At 58.2% G+C, this 19,104-nt stretch overlaps 1 protein-coding gene across 4 annotated transcripts in view; it reads left to right on the top strand.

Moving 5' to 3' along the window:
- Nucleotides 1–18,794, top strand: part of LOC116954723 (microtubule-associated protein tau-like) — a 45,242-nt gene extending 26,448 nt beyond the window's left edge. The window contains exons 3-10 of one of the 4 annotated variants that reach the window (XM_032975470.2): nt 775–824; nt 2,608–2,740; nt 5,839–6,124; nt 8,660–8,747; nt 12,211–12,297; nt 12,708–12,789; nt 16,976–17,088; nt 18,237–18,794. In XM_032975470.2, the coding sequence (XP_032831361.1) occupies nt 775–824; nt 2,608–2,740; nt 5,839–6,124; nt 8,660–8,747; nt 12,211–12,297; nt 12,708–12,789; nt 16,976–17,088; nt 18,237–18,434 (1,037 nt within the window). In that variant the 3' untranslated portion in view covers nt 18,435–18,794. Of the gene's footprint in view, nt 1–774; nt 825–2,607; nt 2,741–5,838; nt 6,125–8,659; nt 8,805–12,204; nt 12,298–12,707; nt 12,790–16,975; nt 17,089–18,236 lie in introns of all 4 variants that reach the window. The other 3 variants (XM_032975469.2, XM_032975468.2, XM_032975467.2) reach the window with 3 other exon arrangements.
- Nucleotides 18,795–19,104: the final 310 nt, after the last annotated feature.

The raw sequence follows: 19,104 nt of genomic DNA, 5'->3' as shown, positions 1-19,104 counted from the left end.
CCTCTCTGAGTCGTCCTCTCTCTCTCTGAGTCGTCCTCTCTCTCTGAGTCGTCCTCTCTCTCTCTGAGTCGTCCTCTCTGAGTCGTCCTCTCTGAGTCACCCTCTCTCTCTGAGTTGTCCTCTCTCTCTGAGTCGTCCTCTCTCTCTGAGTCGTCCTCTCTTAGTCGTCCTCTCTGAGTCGTCCTCTCTCTCTGAGTCGTCCTCTCTGAGTCGTCCTCTCGTCCTCTCTGAGTCGCCCTCTCTGAGTCGTCCTCTCTCTCTCTGAGTCGTCCTCTCTCTGAGTCGTCCGCTCTCTTTCTCGGAGTCGTCCGCTCTCTCTCTCAGTCGTCCTCTCTCTCTCAGTCGTCCTCTCTCTCTCTCTGAGTCGTCCTCTCTCTGAGTTGTCCTCTCTCTCTGAGTCGTCCTCTCTCTCTGAGTCGTCCTTTCTCTATCTCTGAGTCGTCCTCTCTCTCTGAGTCGTCCTCTCTCTCTGAGTCGTCCTTTCTCTCTCTCTCTCTGAGTCGTCCTCTCTCTCTCTGAGTCGTCCTCTCTCTCTATCCGAGTCGTCCTCTCTCTCTCCGAGTCGTCCTCTCTCTCTCTCTCTCTGGGTGGTGGGTAGCGGGGGGTTGTTGGCTCTCTCCATCTACGACGATGTCACGGCGCTCCGCCCACACCGCTGTCCGTCGTGTAGCGCTCATCTCTGTCGGGAGGGGGGCGGGGCGCGTGGCCGTGCTCGTTTCGCCGTCTGCGAGTTTTCCTTCCCGCTCTCATCTGGTTCGCTTCGTTATCCTGCAGAAGCCGTGAGCGAGGATGGCGGCGACCAGGCCTACGGAGCTCCGGGCAAGGTACGGTGGCACGCTGACCGACGACCCGTCAGCCTCGAACCGGATCACAAACATCAACCCCTCCCGTTGTCCTCGCCCTGCACGCCCTGCGCCGGTGGCTCGCTCTGTGTGTGTGTGCACCACCGATGAGTCCCGCCTCTCCCTCGTCACGTGGCGGTGACGTCACCGCGGAGCTCGTGCCAGGCTAGGTTGCTCTCTTAGGAGGCCACGTGAAGTGTGGGATACCACGATGACACGAGGCCACGGGACAGAGGCAGGGTGCCAAGGGGTTTTGGCTGACACGATTGGCTGGCTCGCTCGCTCGCTCGCAGTCACCCAGGGACGAGTGTCGGGTGAGAAGATTGCCGATTTCTATTGTTGTCACGTTCAGAATGTTGCGAGCTTTTGCATGCAGCTGGCACGAACATTACGGGCACGGCCCTCCCCCCATCACGCCAAGGGCGCCCCCAGTGGCAGATGTCCCTGTGCGGCTCAAGGTAGCACAGCGCCCGGCCCTAAAATCTGGCACGAGTCTACCAGGAGTGTGTGGGATTGGGGAGGAGGAGGGGGTATTGCTGCCTGCTGCGTGTGCTTGCGAGATGCCACTCGTGTGTCTTACTACATATGTAGTAGTAGCTTCTACAAATGTACGTAGTAGTAGCTACATATGTAGTAGTAGCTACTACTACATATGTAGTAGTAGCTTCTACAAATGTACGTAGTAGTAGCTACTACTACATATGTAGTAGTAGCTTCTACAAATGTACGTAGTAGTAGCTACTACTACATATGTAGTAGTAGCTTCTACATATGTAGTAGTAGCTACATATGTAGTAGTAGCTACTACTACATATGTAGCTACTACTACATATGTATATGTAGCTACTACTACATATGTAGTAGCTACATATGTAGTAGTAGCTACTACTACATATGTAGTAGTAGCTACTACTAGTACTACATATGTAGTAGTAGCTACTACTAGTAGCTACTACTACATATGTAGTAGTAGCTACATATGTAGTAGTAGCTACTACATATGTAGCTACTACGACATATGTAGTAGTAGCTACTACATATGTAGTAGTAGCTACATGTGTAGTAGTAGCTACTACTACACATGTAGTAGTAGCTACTACTACATATGTAGTAGTAGGTTCTACATATGTAGTAGTAGCTACTACTACATATGTAGTAGTAGGTTCTACATATGTAGTAGTAGCTACATGTGTAGTAGTAGCTACTACTACACATGTAGTAGTAGCTACTACATATGTAGTAGTAGGTTCTACATATGTAGTAGTAGTAGCTACTACTACATCTGTAGTAGTAGCTACTACATACTACCTACATATGTAGTAGTAGCTATGGGCCCCGCACTTTCAAGGACCCCGCTCTAAATGCTTCAAGCTATCAATTCCGGTTCAGTGATTCTGCACTTGCTCTATTACTATAGTACTAGACCGCCTTCGACTTTTATGAATGACCAGGTGTTTTAAGGTTAGCGATTTGTCGTATTTCCGGCTGTATAGCAAGTGAAAAAATACAATTACTTTACCATGCAAGTTAAAAATTTGTGTTTTAATATTTGTTTTTTAAATTTAGGGTCCCTTTATAACAACACATCTTACAGGCCCCCGCACCTCGATTAATCTGGCACTGGTTCTCCGTCGCGTACACGGCGAGCCAATTTGGCCCCGGTGTGCGCATTTACCGGTTAAGTGCGCGCGGGTCGCCGGTATTGACCGGGGCGGCTCGCCTGATCCGCACCGCGCTCCGGCCGTGCGCGGCCCTCCTTCCCCAGGACGGCAAGATGGGGGAGCGGCGCTCCGGCCTTCCCAAGCCGACCGCCATCCCCAAGCCCATCCCGGCCACCGCTGCCGCCGCCGCCACCACCACCACCGGCACAAAGACCGGCACGCCCGCCCGCCCCACAAGTGAGAAGTCCACTCGCTCGCTCACACTCGCTCGCTCACACTCGCTCGCTCACACTCGCTCGCTCACACTCGCTCGCTCACACTCGCTCGCTCACTTGCTCACTCGCTCACACTCGCTCACACGCTCACTCACTCGGCCACTCACTCGGTCACTCACTCACACTCGCTAATCTGCTCACTCACTCACACTCGCTCACTCACACTCGCTCACTCAGTCACTTAATCTCACTCGCTCACACTCGCTCACGCTCGCTCGCTCACCTTCGCTCACTCACTCGCTCACACTCGCTCACTATCTCTCACTCACTCACTCGGTCACTCACTCACACTCACAAATTTGCTCACTCTCTCACACTCGCTCATTCATACTCGCTCACTCACAATCGCACACTCACTCACTATCACTCAATAACGCTCGCTCGCTCATGCTCACTCGCTCACTCACACTCGCTCACTCACACTCGCTCACTCACTCACTCTCTCACACTCGCTCTCTCACACTCACTCACTCACTCGCTCACTCACTCGCCCTCTCACACTCGCTCACTCACTCGCTCACTCACTCGCTCACTCACTCGCTCACCCACTCGCTCACTCACTCGCTCTTTCACTCGCTCACACACTTGCTCTCTCACACTCGCTCACTCACTCGCTCACTCACTCGCTCACTCACACTCGCTCACTCACTCGCTCTCTCACACTCACAAATTTGCTCACTCTCTCACACTCGCTCATTCATACTCGCTCTCTCACACTCGCTCACTCACTCGCTCACCCACTCGCTCACTCACTCGCTCTCTCACTCGCTCACACACTCGCTCACTCACTCGCTCACCCACTCGCTCACTCACTCGCTCTCTCACTCACTCACACACTTGCTCTCTCACACTCGCTCACTCGCTCACTCACTCACTCTCTCACTCGCTCACTCACTCGCTCTCTCACTCGCTCTCTCACTCGCTCACTCACTCGCTCACCCACTCGCTCACTCACTCGTTCACTCACTCGCTCACTCATTCGCTCACTCACACTCGTTCACTCACTCGCTCACTCACTCGTTCTCTCACACTCGCTCACTCACTCGCTCTCTCACACTTGCTCACTCACACTCGCTCACTCACTCGCTCACTCACTCGCTCTCTCACACTCGCTCACTCACTCGCTCTCTCACTCGCTCACTCACTCGCTCTCTCACACTCGCTCTCTCACAGTCACTCACTCACTCGCTCACTCACTCGCTCTCTCACTCGCTCTCACACTCGCTCACTCACTCGCTCACTCACACTCACTCACTCGCTCACTCACTTCGCTCTCTCACACTCACAAATTTGCACACTCGCTCATTCATACTCGCTCTCTCACACTCGCTCACTCACTCGCTCACCCACTCGCTCACTCACTCGCTCTTTCACTCGCTCACACACTTGCTCTCTCACACTCGCTCACTCACTCGCTCACTCACTCACTCGCTCTCTCACTCGCTCACACACTTGCGCCCTCACACTCGCTCTCTCACACTCGCTCACTCACTCGCTCTCTCACACTCGCTCACTCACACTCGCTCACTCACTTGCTCGCTCACTCATTCGCTCACTCACTTGCTCACTCACTCGCTCTCTCACACTCACTCACTCACTTGCTCTCTCACACTCACTCACTCACTTGCTCTCACACTCACTCACTCACTCGCTCTCTCACTCGCTCACTCACACTCACTCACTCGCTCACTCACTCGCTCACTCACTCGCTCTCTCACACTCGCTCACTCACTCGCTCACTCACTCGCTCACTCACTTGCTCACTCACTCGCTCTCTAACTCTCGCTCACTCACTCGCTCACTCACTCGCTCTCTCACACTCACTCACTCACTCGCTCACTCACTCGCTCTCTCACACTCGCTCACTCACTTGCTCACTCACTCGCTCACTCACACTCGCTCACTCACTCGCTTTCTCACACTTGCTCACTCACTCGCTCACTCACACTCCCTCACTCGCTGTCTCACACTCGCTCACCCACTCGCTCACCCACTCGCTCACTCACTCGCTCTCTCACACTCGCTCACTCACTCGCTCACATTCACTCACACACTCTCACTCACTCACACACTCTTACTCACTCACATTCACTCGCTCACTCTCACTTACTCGCTCATTCACTCTTGTTCACTCACACTCGCTCACTCATTCACTCTCGCTCACTCATTCGCACTCACTCTCACTTGCACTCACTCTCACACGCCGTTCACAGTCGCTCACCCGTATAGTCTCAACAGACTTGGGGCAAGTGTTGAAAGCGAGTAACACCTATAAAGGCCAGCACGCCGTATGAGGGGGTGGGTGACCAGCACCACACCCCTCTCCCCTCTCTCCCCTCTCACCCCACACTCCTCCCCTCTCTCCCCTCTCCCGTCTCCCCTCTCCCCTCTCTCCCCTCTCTCCCCTCTCACCCCACACTCCTCCCCTCTCTCCCCTCTCTCCACTCTCTCCTGTCCCCTCTCACCTCTCTCCCCTCTCTCCCCTCTCACCCCACACTCCTCCCCTCTCTCCCCTCTCACCTCTCTCCCCTCTCTCCCCTCTCGCCCCACACTCCTTCCCTCTCTCCACTCTCCCGTCTCCCCCCTCCTCTCTCCTCCCCTCTCTCCCCTCTCTCCCCTCTCGCCCCTCTCTCCACTCTCCCGTCTCCCCTCTCACCTCTCTCCCCTCTCTCCCCGCTCGCCCCACACTCCACTCTCCCCTCTCCCCTCTCTCCCCTCTCTCCACTCTCCCCTCTCCCCTCTCACCTCTCTCCCCTCTCTCCTCTACACTCTCCCCTCTCTCCCCTCTCTCCACTCTCTCCTCTCCCCTCTCACCTCTCTCCCCTCTCTCCTCTACACTCTCCCCTCTCTCCCCTCTCTTCACTCTCTCCTCTCCCCTCTACACTCTCTCCCCTCTCCCCTCTCTCCCCTCTCTCCACTCTCTCCTCTCCCCTCTCACCTCTCTCCCCTCTCTCCTCTACACTCTCCCCTCTCTCCCCTCTCTTCACTCTCTCCTCTCCTCTCTCCACTCTCCCCTTTCACCTCTCTCCCCTCTCTCCCCTCTCCCCTCTCACCCCGCAGGCATCACCTCGCCACCGCAGGGAGCAGCGTCAGCACGGGGCGGCGGCGGCGGCGGCGCCAGCTCCTCGCAGCCGTCATCAGCGGCATCGTCGGCGGCGGGGGGCGGGGGAGGCGGGGGAGGCGGGGGAGGGAAGAGTTCGTCGTCGTCGTCGTCGAAGCCGTCGCGACCCCGCAAGAAGAGCGGCACCACGACCCCCACGACCCCGGGCACTCCCGGGAGCCTCAACCACTGGAGCGGGATCCTCACCCCGCTGAGCCGCCCCCACTCCACGCCCACGCCCGTGCGGTGAGCCGGGGGGGGTGTGGGGCTGGGGGGCACGGGGGGGTGTGGGTCAGTGGGGCGGAGGGGGAGCGTGGGGGAGCGTGGGGGGAGAGTTACAGGTGCCCCCCTCCCCACCCGTGCCCCCTCCCCTCTCCACCCCCCACCCGTGCCCCCCCCCTCTCCACCCCCCACCCGTGCCCCCCCCTCTCCACCCCCCACCCGTGCCCCCCCCTCTCCCCACCCCCCTCCCTCAAGGCCCCCGCCCCCATCAACAAATTTTTTGTTCGATATTCAAATGAGCAAAGTAAAAAAAAATCCATTAATTACATAAAATATAGCAATATAGGGTGATGCGTACGTGTGTGTGTGTACGTGTCTGTGTATACGTGTGTGTGTTTACGTGTGTGTGTTTACGTGTGTGTGTTAGCGTGTGTGTGTTAGCGTGTGTGTTAGCGTGTGTGTGTTAGCGTGTGTGTGTATACGTGTGTGTATACGTATACGTGTGTGTATACGTGTCTGTGTCTACGTCTGTCCGTCTGCTACAGCAGAGGTGTAGGGAATTCCAACAAGACCTACATCTCTGCTTTATTGACCTGGTCAAGGCCTATGATACCATCAGTAGGCCTGGGCTCTGGGTCGTTCTTCATGCTTTTGGAGTACCTGACCCTCTGCTCACGATCATTAAGGACCTTCATGATGGTGAGCGGGCCCGGGTAAAACTACGTGGCCGGGAGTCAGAGTCATTCCCTGTACACCTTGGGGTGCGACAGGGATGTCCTCTGGCTCCCACATTATTTAACATCTATTTTGACCACGTAGTTCGTGAAGCCTTCAATAGCTGTACCGGGGGAATCTCCATATGGTACAGATATAATGGGAGGCTAATCGATGCCCGGGTGCGGTCAAGGGATGGCTCCCTATTGCTCAACCACGTTATGTATGCTGATGATTTGGTAATAGCTGCTCAGTCAGAGGAGGAGTTGGAGACGCTGCTGCTGAGACTGGAGCGTGCCACTAAGAGGTGGGGCCTTACCATCAGCCCCACCAAAACTAAGCACCTGCCTGGGTATTTTGTACCATCGGACACTCCACCCCCACAACTCCCAATCGGTGATGGGGTAGTTGTGGAGAGAGTGGAGAGTTTCCCATACCTGGGCAGTGTGCTTATGACTGGCTCCAGTTTAACAGCAGAGGTCTCACTCCGAATCAGTCGAGCGGCAATATCTTTTCATCGGTTGCGTAACGCTGTGTGGAAGCTACCTGGTCTGTCGCTCCGCACTAAGCTTCAGGTCTTCTCGGCCACGGTCATTCCCTCCCTTCTCTACGCTTGCGAAACGTGGACCCCCCTAATGGAACATCTTCGCCGGTTAGAAACATTTAGGCTGGCCTGCCTACGATCCATCCTGGGTTTAACCAGACTGGATTGTGTGAGGAGCTCACAAATCCTTGAAAGATCTGGGCAGGGTCCCATCGGTGAGCTCCTCCGGCAGGCAAGGCTGCGATGGCTGGGTCATGTAGCCCGCATGCCCAGCCACCGCATGCCGAAACAGCTTTTGTTTGGCCGGATTGAGGGGGCTAAGCGGGCGCGGCACGGGCTAGAGAAGAGATGGAGTGATGTGGTACAGGAGGACGTGGAGCTGAGTGGACTTGCCGATGACTGGTACCAGCGGTGTCAAGATCGGCCTCTGTGGAGGAGGCTCGTGAAGGATGCTACTGGGCAGTTGGAGGCAGTCGCCCTCCAACAACAACGGAGGGCGGAGGAGCGACGCTCGCAACAGCGAGCGGAGCGCCGGGTGGCTAAAGCACAGCAGGTTGGCACAGTAGGGGGCACAGGTGGTGCATCAGCCAGTCATCTCAGTCAGTCGACCCGTGGCACCTGGGTCTGCCCCGTGACCTCCTGCCAGCGGGCGTTCGACACTTCACGTGGCCTCAGGGTGCACATGGCCTGGCACAAGCGTCGTGGTGACGTCACCGCCACTTAGTGGCGAATGGCGGTTGTTGTTGTTAGCGTGTGTGTGTACGTGTGTGTACGTGTGTTTGTGTACGTGTGTGTGTTAGCGTGTGTGTGTTAGCGTGTGTGTGTACGTGTGTGTGTATACGTGTGTGTGTTAGCGTCTGTGTGTGTGTGTGTGTACGTGTCTGTGTTAGTGTGTGTATACGTGTCAGTGTGTGTGTGTTAGCGTGTGTGTGTGTGTTAGCGTCTGTGTGTGTGTGTGTGTGTACGTGTCTGTGTGTGTGTGTGTACGTGTCTGTGTGTGTGTGTGTACGTGTCTGTGTGTGTGTGTGTTAGCGTGCCGCGCTTCTACCAACTCCACGGCACGAGGTTCGATTCCCGCCCGCGGCCAACGCCAGCGACGTTTATCTGAACCGCCCCTCGGCCTCCCCTAGGTCGACTCAGCCTTTAAGCGAGCACCCCCCGGTGCCGTGCCTCATACATCGGCACCGGGGAGACAAAGGCGGCCGGGCGCGGCGCGGTGCCGGGGCTCCTGAAGCGCCGGCCATCAACTGTCGCCCCGACAGCCCGTCAAAGGCCTCCTGTTGTGTTTGTGCGCGTCGCAGGGACAAGGTGGCGATCATTCGATCGGCGCCCCGCGCCGCTCGACCCCGCGAGGTCACGACCCCTCCGGCCCAGCTCGACCTCTCACACGTGCGCTCTAAGATATCCTCCCACGGCAACGGCAAACACCAGCCTGCTGAGGGGCAGGTGGGGGCGGGGGAGGGGGGCAGGTGGGGGAGGGGCAGGTGGGGGCAGGGGAGGGGGGCAGGTAGGGGAGGGGGGCAGGTGGGGGTCTCAGCTTGGTAGTGGGGGGTCTCTGGGTTCAGGTGGAGGGTCTCTAGGTTCAGGTGGGGGGGGTCTCTGGGTTCAGGTGGGGGGTCTCTGGGTTCAGGTGAAGGTCTCTGGGTTCAGGTGGGGGGTCTCTGGGTTCAGGTGGAGGGTCTCTGGGTTCAGGTGGGGGGGTCTCTGGGTTCAGGTGGAGGGTCTCTGGGTTCAGGTGGGGGGTCTCTGGGTTCAGGTGGGGGTCTCTGGGTTCAGGTGGAGGGTCTCTGGGTTCAGGTGGAGGGTCTCTGGGTTCAGGTGGAGGGTCTCTGGGTTCAGGTGGGGGGTCTCTGGGTTCAGGTGGGGGGGGTCTCTGGGTTCAGGTGGAGGGTCTCTGGGTTCAGGTGGAGGGTCTCTGGGTTCAGGTGGGGGGTCTCTGGGTTCAGGTGGGGTCTCTGGGCGGGTCTCTGGGTTCAGGTGGAGGGTCTCTGGGTTCAGGTGGGGGGTCTCTGGGTTCAGGTGGGGGGGGTCTCTGGGTTCACGTGGAGGTCTCTGGGTTCAGGTGGGGGGTCTCTGGGTTCAGGTGGGGGGTCTCTGGGTTCAGGTGGGGGTCTCTGGGTTCAGGTGGGGGTCTCTGGGTTCAGGTGAAGGGGGTCTCTGGGTTCAGGTGGGGGGTCTCTGGGTTCAGGTGGGGGTCTCTGGGTTCAGGTGAGGGGGGGTCTCTGGGTTCAGGTGGGGGGTCTCTGGGTTCAGGTGGGGGTCTCTGGGTTCAGGTGAGGGGGGGTCTCTGGGTTCAGGTGGGGGGTCTCTGGGTTCAGGTGGGGGTCTCTGGGTTCAGGTGGGGGGGGTCTCTGGGTTCAGGTGGGGGGTCTCTGGGTTCAGGTGGGGGGGTCTCTGGGTTCAGGTGGGGGTCTCTGGGTTCAGGTGGGGGGTCTCTGGGTTCAGGTGGGGGTCTCTGGGTTCAGGTGGGGGTCTCTGGGTTCAGGTGGGGGTCTCTGGGTTCAGGTGGGGGGTCTCTGGGTTCAGGTGGGGGTCTCTGGGTTCAGGTGGGGGGTCTCTGGGTTCAGGTGGGGGTCTCTGGGTTCAGGTGAGGGGGGTCTCTGGGTTCAGGTGGGGGGTCTCTGGGTTCAGGTGGGGGTCTCTGGGTTCAGGTGAGGGGGGTCTCTGGGTTCAGGTGGGGGGTCTCTGGGTTCAGGTGGGGGTCTCTGGGTTCAGGTGAGGGGGGGTCTCTGGGTTCAGGTGGGGGGTCTCCTGGGTTCAGGTGAGGGGGGGTCTCTGGGTTCAGGTGGGGGTCTCTGGGTTCACGTGGAGGTCTCTGGGTTCAGGTGGGGGTCTCTGGGTTCAGGTGGGGGTCTCTGGGTTCACGTGGGGGTCTCTGGGTTCAGGTGGGGGTCTCTGGGTTCAGGTGGGGGGGTCTCCGTGGAGGTCTCTGGGTTCACGTGGGGGGTCTCTGGGTTCAGGTGGGGGTCTCTGGGTTCACGTGGGGCTCTCAGCTTTGTGGTGTGGTTTGTCACGGGGCTCTGCGACTCTTCAGCGCCACCCGCTGGCCGCCGCCGGCTCGTGAGTGCAAGGGCAGCGGCCTCCACAGTTCCAGTCTGCCGTGGGGCTCCAAGCAGCGGGGTCAGGCCGGGGTCAGGTCGGGGTCAGGTCGGGGTCAGGCCGGGGTCAGGCCGGGGTCAGGTCGGGGTCAGGTTGTGAGCGGCACGAGCCGCAGTGTTAACCAGCGATCGCTCACCCGCAGTGTTAACCAGTGATCGCTCACCCGCAGTGTTAACCAGCGATCACTCACCCGTAGTGTTAACCAGCGATCAGTCACCCGCAGTGTTAACCAGTGATCACTCACCCGCAGTGTTAACCAGCGATCACTCACCCGCAGTGTTAACCAGCGATCACTCACCCGCAGTGTTAACCAGTGATCGCTCACCCGCAGTGTTAACCAGCGATCACTCACCCGCAGTGTTAACCAGCGATCACTCACCTGCAGTGTTAACCAGCGATCACTCACCCGCAGTGTTAACCAGCGATCACTCACCCGCAGTGTTAACCAGCGATCACTCACCCGCAGTGTTAACCAGCGATCACTCACCCGCAGTGTTAACCAGCGATCACTCACCCGCAGTGTTAAGCAGCGATCACTCACCTGCAGTGTTAACCAGCGATCGCTCACCCGCAGTGTTAACCAGTGATCACTCACCCGCAGTGTTAACCAGCGATCACTCACCCGCAGTGTTGACCAGCGATCGCTCACCCGCAGTGTTAACCAGTGATCGCTCACCCCCAGTGTTAACCAGCGATCAGTCACCCGCAGTGTTAACCAGCGATCACTCACCCGCAGTGTTAACCAGCGATCACTCACCCACAGTGTTAACCAGCGATCGCTCACCCGCAGTGTTAACCAGCGATCGCTCACCCCCAGTGTTAACCAGCGATCGCTCACCCGCAGTGTTAACCAGCGATCGCTCACCCCCAGTGTTAACCAGCGATCGCTCACCCGCAGTGTTAACCAGCGATCGCTCACCCCCATTGTTAACCAGCGATCGCTCACCCCCAGTGTTAACCAGCGATCAGTCACCCGCAGTGTTAACCAGCGATCAGTCACCGGCAGTGTTAACCAGCGATCAGTCACCCGCAGTGTGAACCAGTGATCGCTCACCCGCAGTGTTAACCAGCGATCACTCACCCGCAGTGTTAACCAGCGATCACTCACCCGCAGTGTTAACCAGCGATCACTCACCCGCAGTGTTAACCAGCGATCACTCACCCGCAGTGTTAAGCAGCGATCACTCACCTGCAGTGTTAACCAGCGATCGCTCACCCGCAGTGTTAACCAGTGATCACTCACCCGCAGTGTTAACCAGCGATCACTCACCCGCAGTGTTGACCAGCGATCGCTCACCCGCAGTGTTAACCAGTGATCGCTCACCCCCAGTGTTAACCAGCGATCAGTCACCCGCAGTGTTAACCAGCGATCACTCACCCGCAGTGTTAACCAGCGATCACTCACCCACAGTGTTAACCAGCGATCGCTCACCCGCAGTGTTAACCAGCGATCGCTCACCCCCAGTGTTAACCAGCGATCGCTCACCCGCAGTGTTAACCAGCGATCGCTCACCCCCAGTGTTAACCAGCGATCGCTCACCCGCAGTGTTAACCAGCGATCGCTCACCCCCATTGTTAACCAGCGATCGCTCACCCCCAGTGTTAACCAGCGATCAGTCACCCGCAGTGTTAACCAGCGATCAGTCACCGGCAGTGTTAACCAGCGATCAGTCACCCGCAGTGTGAACCAGCGATCGCTCCCCCCCACCAGCTCGCTTGCTAATCCACGGGCGCGTGTCCCACGCAGACGCAGGTCTTCAGTGAGAAGCAGGACTACAGCCACGTGAACTCCAAGTGCAACTCCATGGCCAACCTGAGGCACTCGCCCGGCGGAGGGAATGTGAGTGTACGCTCTCTCTGTTCACTCACCCCCCCTCACCCCCCCCTCACCCCCCCTCACCCCCCCCCCCTCACCCCCCCCCTCACCCCCCTCGTCGAAACTTTTGTTTTGTGTAAAAACAAATTTTCCCATGTTGGGTAGTGGATGGTCTTGCGAAAGGACATTGACAACGTGTACATCAACATCATCATCATTATTATTATTGCTGCGGCGATAGAAAACATTTAATGTCGTCTTTTTTTCTCCTCCGGGTGCAAATCTCGTTGTCACCGTCGTTTTGCTGCGACCGGTGAGAGGGGGGGGGCGGGGGGGTTGCGGTGGTTTGAGTGAAAACGCGGTGCGGATTTTGCTGCCGACGGCCGGCGCTCTCCTCCTCGCCGGTGTGTCGTCTGTGCCGCCCGCGCATCCAGGTCCAGATCACCACGAAGAAGATCGACCTGTCCAACGTGAGCTCCAAGTGCGGCTCCTTCAACAACGTGCGACACAAGCCTGGTGCGTCGGCGCCGCCCCCCCGCCCCCCACCACCACCACCACCTCCCCCTCCCCGTGTCCTCGCGACGTGCACAAGCACAAACACATGCACACACGCACACAACAACAACCGCCATTCGCCACTAAGTGGCGGTGACGTCATCACGACGCTTTTTTTTCTCCAGAAACAACACGCACACACACACACACAAACACACGGACACACACATGCACACACGCACACACGCACACAACAACATGCACAACAACAACAACAGCCATTCGCCACTAAGTGGCGGTGACGTCACCACGACGCTTGTGCCAGGCCATGTGCACCTTGAGGCCACGTGAAGTGTCGAACGCCCGCTGGCAGGAGGTCACGGGGCAAGACCCAGGTGCCACGGGTCGACTGACTGAGATGACTGGCTGATGCACCACCTGTGCCCCCTACTGTGCCAACCTGCTGTGTTTTAGCCACCCGGCACTCCGCTCGTTGTTGTGAGCGTCGCTCCTCCGCCCTCCGTTGTTGTTGGAGGGCGACTGCCTCCAACTGCCCAGTAGCGTCCTTCACGAGCCTCCTCCACAGAGGCCGATCTTGACACCGCTGGTACCAGTCATCGGCAAGTCCACTCAGCTCCACGTCCTCCTGTACCACATCACTCCATCTCTTCTCTAGCCCGTGCCGCGCCCGCTTAGCCCCCTCAATCCGGCCGAACAAAAGCTGTTTCGGCATGCGGTGGCTGGGCATGCGGGCTACATGACCCAGCTATCGCAGCCTTGCCTGCCGGAGGAGCTCACCGATGGGACCCTGCCCAGATCTTTCAAGGATTTGTGAGCTCCTCACACAATCCAGTTTGGTTAAACCCAGGATGGATCGTAGGCAGGCCAGCCTAAATGTTTCTAACCGGCGAAGATGTTCCATTAGGGGGGTCCACGTTTCGCAAGCGTAGAGAAGGGAGGGAATGACCGTGGCCGAGAAGACCTGAAGCTTAGTGCGGAGCGACAGACCAGGTAGCTTCCACACAGCGTTACGCAACCGATGAAAAGATATTGCCGCTCGACTGATTCGGAGTGAGACCTCTGCTGTTAAACTGGAGCCAGTCATAAGCACACTGCCCAGGTATGGGAAACTCTCCACTCTCTCTACAACTGCCCCATCACCGATTGGGAGTTGTGGGGGTGGAGTGTCCGATGGTACAAAATACCCAGGCAGGTGCTTAGTTTTAGTGGGGCTGATGGTAAGGCCCCATCTCTTAGTGGCACGTTCCAGTCTCAGCAGCAGCGTCTCCAACTCCTCCTCTGAATGAGCAGCTATTACCAAATCATTGGCATACATAACGTGGATGAGCAATAGGGAGCCATCCCTTGACCGCACCCGGGCATCGATTAGCCTCTCATTATATCTGTACCAAATTGAGATTCCCCCGGTACAGCTATTGAAGGCTTTTACGAACTACGTGGTCAAAATAGATGTTAAATAATGTGGGGGCCAGAGGACATCCCTGTCACACCCCAAGGTGTACAGGGAATGGCTCTGACTGCCGGCCACGTAGTTTTACCCGGGCCCGCTCACCATCATGAAGGTCCTTAATGATCGTGAGCAGAGGGTCAGGGACTCCAAAAGCACGAAGAACAACCCAGAGCCCAGGCCTACTGATGGTATCATAGGCCTTGACCAGGTCAATAAAGCAGAGATGTAGGTCTTGTTGGAATTCCCTACACCTCTGCTGTAGCAGACGGACAGAAAATATGTCATCTGTGCAGCACCGCCCTTTCTTGAAACCGCATTGGGGCTCCGCAAGCCTCTCCTCAGCGTGCCTGGCAAGGCGATGTTGAATAATCCTTGCCAGGACCTTTCCCGGCAGACTGAGGAGTGAGATGCCCCTGTAGTTGTTACAGTCTGTGCGGTCCCCCTTCTTAAAGAGGGGGACCACCAGGGCATCCTTCCAATCCTGCGGAACCCGTCCACACACACACAGGCACACAACAACAACAACCGCCATTCGCCACTAAGTGGCGGTGACGTCACCACGACGCTTGTGCCAGGCTATGTGCACCGTGAGGCCACGTGAAGTGTCGAACGCCCGCTGGCAGGAGGTCACTGGGCAGACCCAGGTGGCACGGGTCGACTGACTGAGATGACTGAGATGACTGAGATGACAGGCACACACACACACGCACACACGCACACATACACACAAACACAAAGGTCCCCCACGTAGCCTTTAACCCCGTTCCCGTTCCGATGCACGTACGTCGTCGTGTTTACGTGCAGGCGCGGTTCGTCCGCTCGGGGCGTTGGGGCGCCGTCCCAACAAGCAGCTGGAGATGGGAAAAAAAAATTCCAATAGAAAATATTTCTCGATACATCTTCTTTGGTTCTTTCGGTAAAGTCACCACGTAGAATGAGAATAAAATAATAAATTGATAAAATAAAATAACACAATAATATTCTCACGACGTTTCGGCCACAACACAAGCGGCCTTCATCAGGTGAAGGGACGAGACTGTCTGGTAGTACAGCGCTGGAGTGAAAAAAGCCACGTTCAGATCACGACCTTTAAGCTGTGTCAGAAGAAACAAAGCGCCTTGACAAAGGAATTAGCATATAATTTAGCATTGAAATGGCCGAGTGATTAGCTTGTGACTGGTCACAGAAATGGCTATGTTAAAGTTAAAGCATACACATCCGCAGAGGCACCCCTTGACAAAGGAGTTAGCATAGAATTTAGCATTGAAATAGCTAAGTTAAAGCATACACATCCGCATTGCCTAATGAAGATAACATTTAAAGTTGTTCGTGTTAGAAACCGCTGCTACGCCGCAGTCTGAATTGTGCCTCGGGGAGGTGTCGGGGCGGCTGTGAAGGCGTCCTCCGAGTGAGAGAGATTTCCCCTTCGTTCGTTGCGATGATGAGCTTCGAGCATTGTAGCCACGCCGTTTGAGACCCCATTCAGGGTGGGTGAGGAAGGCGCCCGTGGCTGTAATGACGACGTCACGACGCGAGGTTGCACTGTGCAAACATAGCAGCTCACGGCTTGCACCCTCTCGGCTTTTGGCAGTGTCAAATGTGTTGTGTAGTGTGGGCTTGAGGACCGCGAGGACAGCGTTTGAGTGCTATGTTGTTTTGTTTCGCCTTGTTTATAAATGCCTCACCGTTGGTAGATAAGACAGTTGCATCGCTTTCACGGGCAGGCCAATAACACGACGAGGTTTTCCCTTGTTAGAACACCGAATATTCAGAGGTCACTCACAACAGCGCCATCTAGCGGAGAGGTCACGAGACGCCACTGGGTACCTGTACGTTGCCATGTGTACGTGTCCACGTTGCTACGTCACCGTACACGTGTTACGTCATCGTACGCGTGTTACGTCATCGTACACGTGTTACGTCATCGTACACGTGTTACGTCATCGTACACGTGTTACGTCATCGTACACGTGTTACGTCATCGTACGCGTGTTACGTCATCGTACGCGTGCTACGTCATCGTACACGTGTTACATCATCGTACACGTGCTACGTCATCGTACACGTGTTACGTCATCGTACGCGTGTTACGTCATCGTACACGTGTTACGTCGCCCTACAACGCGTCGTGCGTCATCGGAACGGCATCGGAGGTGAAAGGCCACGCGGGACGGCGCCTGGCACCAGTTTTGTCGCCGGCGATCGTAGAGCGGCGTCGGTGGCGCCGCTGCGGTTCTCCGCGGTGAGTAACGGCGTCTTGAAAATCAACGGCGCCGCTGCTGCTACGCCTCTCTAAGTGACTTGAACGCCGAGCCGCTCGCGCGTACCCAGGATTCTGCGGCGGACGGGGAGACGCGCCCACCCGCCCCGCGACTTGCAGTGCGTCTCGGAACAGGAGAGGATTAGCCGGCTGCTAGGGCGGGCGCCGTTAGTGAGCGGCAGCCGGCGCCTACGAAGGCCGGCACGGCGCATGAGGGTGGGGAGGGGTGGTGGGTGGCCAGCACTTCCCCCGGCGCGCTGCACCACGAACACGGACACCCGAGTCCAACCGGTCCCCGCGTCTCCCCTTCGTCACCGCGGCCTCTCCGATGAGGCCGCGTCAACATCCGCCACGCGTGGTCCCGGCCGCCCTCTGCCCCCCCACTCCGTCGGCGCCGTAGGCGTTCACGGCACTCGGCCCGACAAACATTTCCGCTGAGGCCACGCGCGTTGGGGGGGATCTTTGTCTTCGTGCAGGCGGAGGGAACGTGCAGATCCAGAGCCACAAGCTCGAGTTCAAGGATAAGGCCAAGTCCAAGGTGGGGTCCTTGGACAACACGACCCACACGCCCGGCGGAGGCAACATCAAGGTAACGTGGGTCCTGGACGCCGGCGGTGCGAACGGTCGCGTCGCGGCCACTGGGCGTGGATGTAACGTGACCGGCGGGGTAGGGCGTGGGGTGAAGCCACCGCTCGCTCGCTCGCTCGTACAGGGACAAAGTCCCCCCCCGTGTAGTCTTAGCAGACTTGGGGGCGAGTGCTGTTAGCCGAGCAGCACCCGTGAGGGGACTGGTGGCCAGCACCTCTCACCCCCTCTCCTCTCTCCACTCTCACCCCACCCTCCCCTCTCACTCCACGCTGTAAAAGTCCCTCCGCATGGGAGTCGAGGAGGAGCCACACGCCGGCTCGCCGGGAGAAGATAGCGACACGTAGACACTCCGCCTTTTTTGTTTGGATGGGGTAGAGGACTGCAGAGCTCGGGAAATTCTTAGTGCCGGCTTCTCGTCACCTCCTCCTGGCGCCTCCCAAGTAGCCCTCTCCTCTCTCTCTCTCTCCCCGAGTCGTCCCCTCCCTCTCTCTCTCCCCGAGTCGTCCCCTCCCTCCCTCCCTCTCCGCGAGTGAGCGGTGGACACCGTGCGAGCGAGCGACGTGGTTCTCACGTCGGCCCGCGCTTGGCTCCCCCGGGCGGCTCGAGTGGGGCCCCACCGCCGTCTCGCGCGTAAACATGCTCGTGCGTGTCGTGTGTGTGTGTGTGTGTGTCGTGTGTGTGTGTGTGCGTGTGCGTGTGTGCGCGTGTGTGTGTGTGAGTGTCTCCCGTGCTTGTCGTGTGTGTGTGTGTGCGCGTGTCTCCCGCGTGTGTGTGTGCGTGAGTGTCTCCGCGTGCGTGTGTGTGTGTCTCCCGTGTCGTGTGTGTGTGTGCGTGTGCGTGTGTGCGTGTGTGCGCGTGTGTGTGTGTGTGTGAGTGTCTCCCGTGCTTGTCGTGTGTGTGCGTGTGTGCGCGCGCGCGTGTCTCCCGCGTGCGTGTGTGCGTGAGTGTCTCCCGTGTGTGTCGTGTGTGTGTGTGCGTGTGTGCGTGAGTGTCTCCCGCGTGCGTGTGTGTGCGTGTGTGTGCGTGAGTGTCTCCCGTGTGTGTCGTGTGTGTGTGTGTGCGTGTGTGCGTGAGTGTCTCCGCGTGTCGCGTGTGTGTGTGTGTGCGTGTCTCCCGTGTGTTTTGTTACTCCCGTGCGCGTCGCTGCAGATCGAGAGCCACAAGCTGAACTTCCGCGAGTCGGCGCGCTCGCGCACCGACCACGGCGCCGACATCGTGTCGGCGGGTCACACCCCGCGTCGCCTCAGCAACGTGAGCTCCGCGGGCAGCGCCAACCTCCTCGAGTCGCCGCGCCTCTCCACACTCGCCTCCGACGTGTCGGCCGCCCTCGCCCAGCAGGCGCTGTGACCCCCCCCCCCCCCCGCCACCAACCCTGCCGCACTCCTCCGCCTCGAGCGATGGCTCCCTTCTTGTTTCTACCCCGCTCACTCTTCCGTCTCTCTCCTCTCTCTCTCTCTCTTCCCCGCGTCTCTCACCGATGGACTTTCGTTTGCCTCTCTTCTCACTCGGGCCCATGCTCCCACTCTCCGCTTTGTCTCTCTCCTCCCTACTATCGTTCCCCCCCCCCCCCGCCTCCGCTCTCTCCTCTCGCCTGTCTTGATCCCCTCCATCCCTGAGTGAGTCCGAGCTGAGCTCCGGGCGGGTGGGCGGTTGCGTGGTTTTTGTCCGGAGCAGTCGGACAAAACCCCCCAGCGGGATCTCCATGAATCTCCACACCTCGTACCGCTCTCCGTAAGTCACGTGGGAGAGAGCTCCGTCTCTCTGTCACCGTCTCTCTGTCACCGTCTCCCTGTCACCGTCTCTCTGTCACCGTCTCTGTCACCGTCTCTCTGTCACCGTCTCCCTGTCACCGTCTCTCTGTCACCGTCTCTGTCACCGTCTCTCTGTCACCGTCTCCCTGTCACCGTCTCTGTCACCGTCTCTCCGTCACCGTCTCTCCGTCACCGTCTCTCCGTCACCGTCTCTCCGTCACCGTCTCTCCGTCACCGTCTCTCCGTCACCGTCTCTCTGTCACCGT

The sequence above is a fragment of the Petromyzon marinus genome, chromosome 56 (genome assembly GCF_048934315.1).
Source record: "Petromyzon marinus isolate PM22_M1 ecotype Great Lakes invasive population chromosome 56, UKy_Petmar_22M1.pri1.0, whole genome shotgun sequence".
In the NCBI taxonomy this organism is placed as follows: domain Eukaryota; kingdom Metazoa; phylum Chordata; class Hyperoartia; order Petromyzontiformes; family Petromyzontidae; genus Petromyzon; species Petromyzon marinus.
This window is presented reverse-complemented; position numbering and strand designations above follow the sequence as displayed.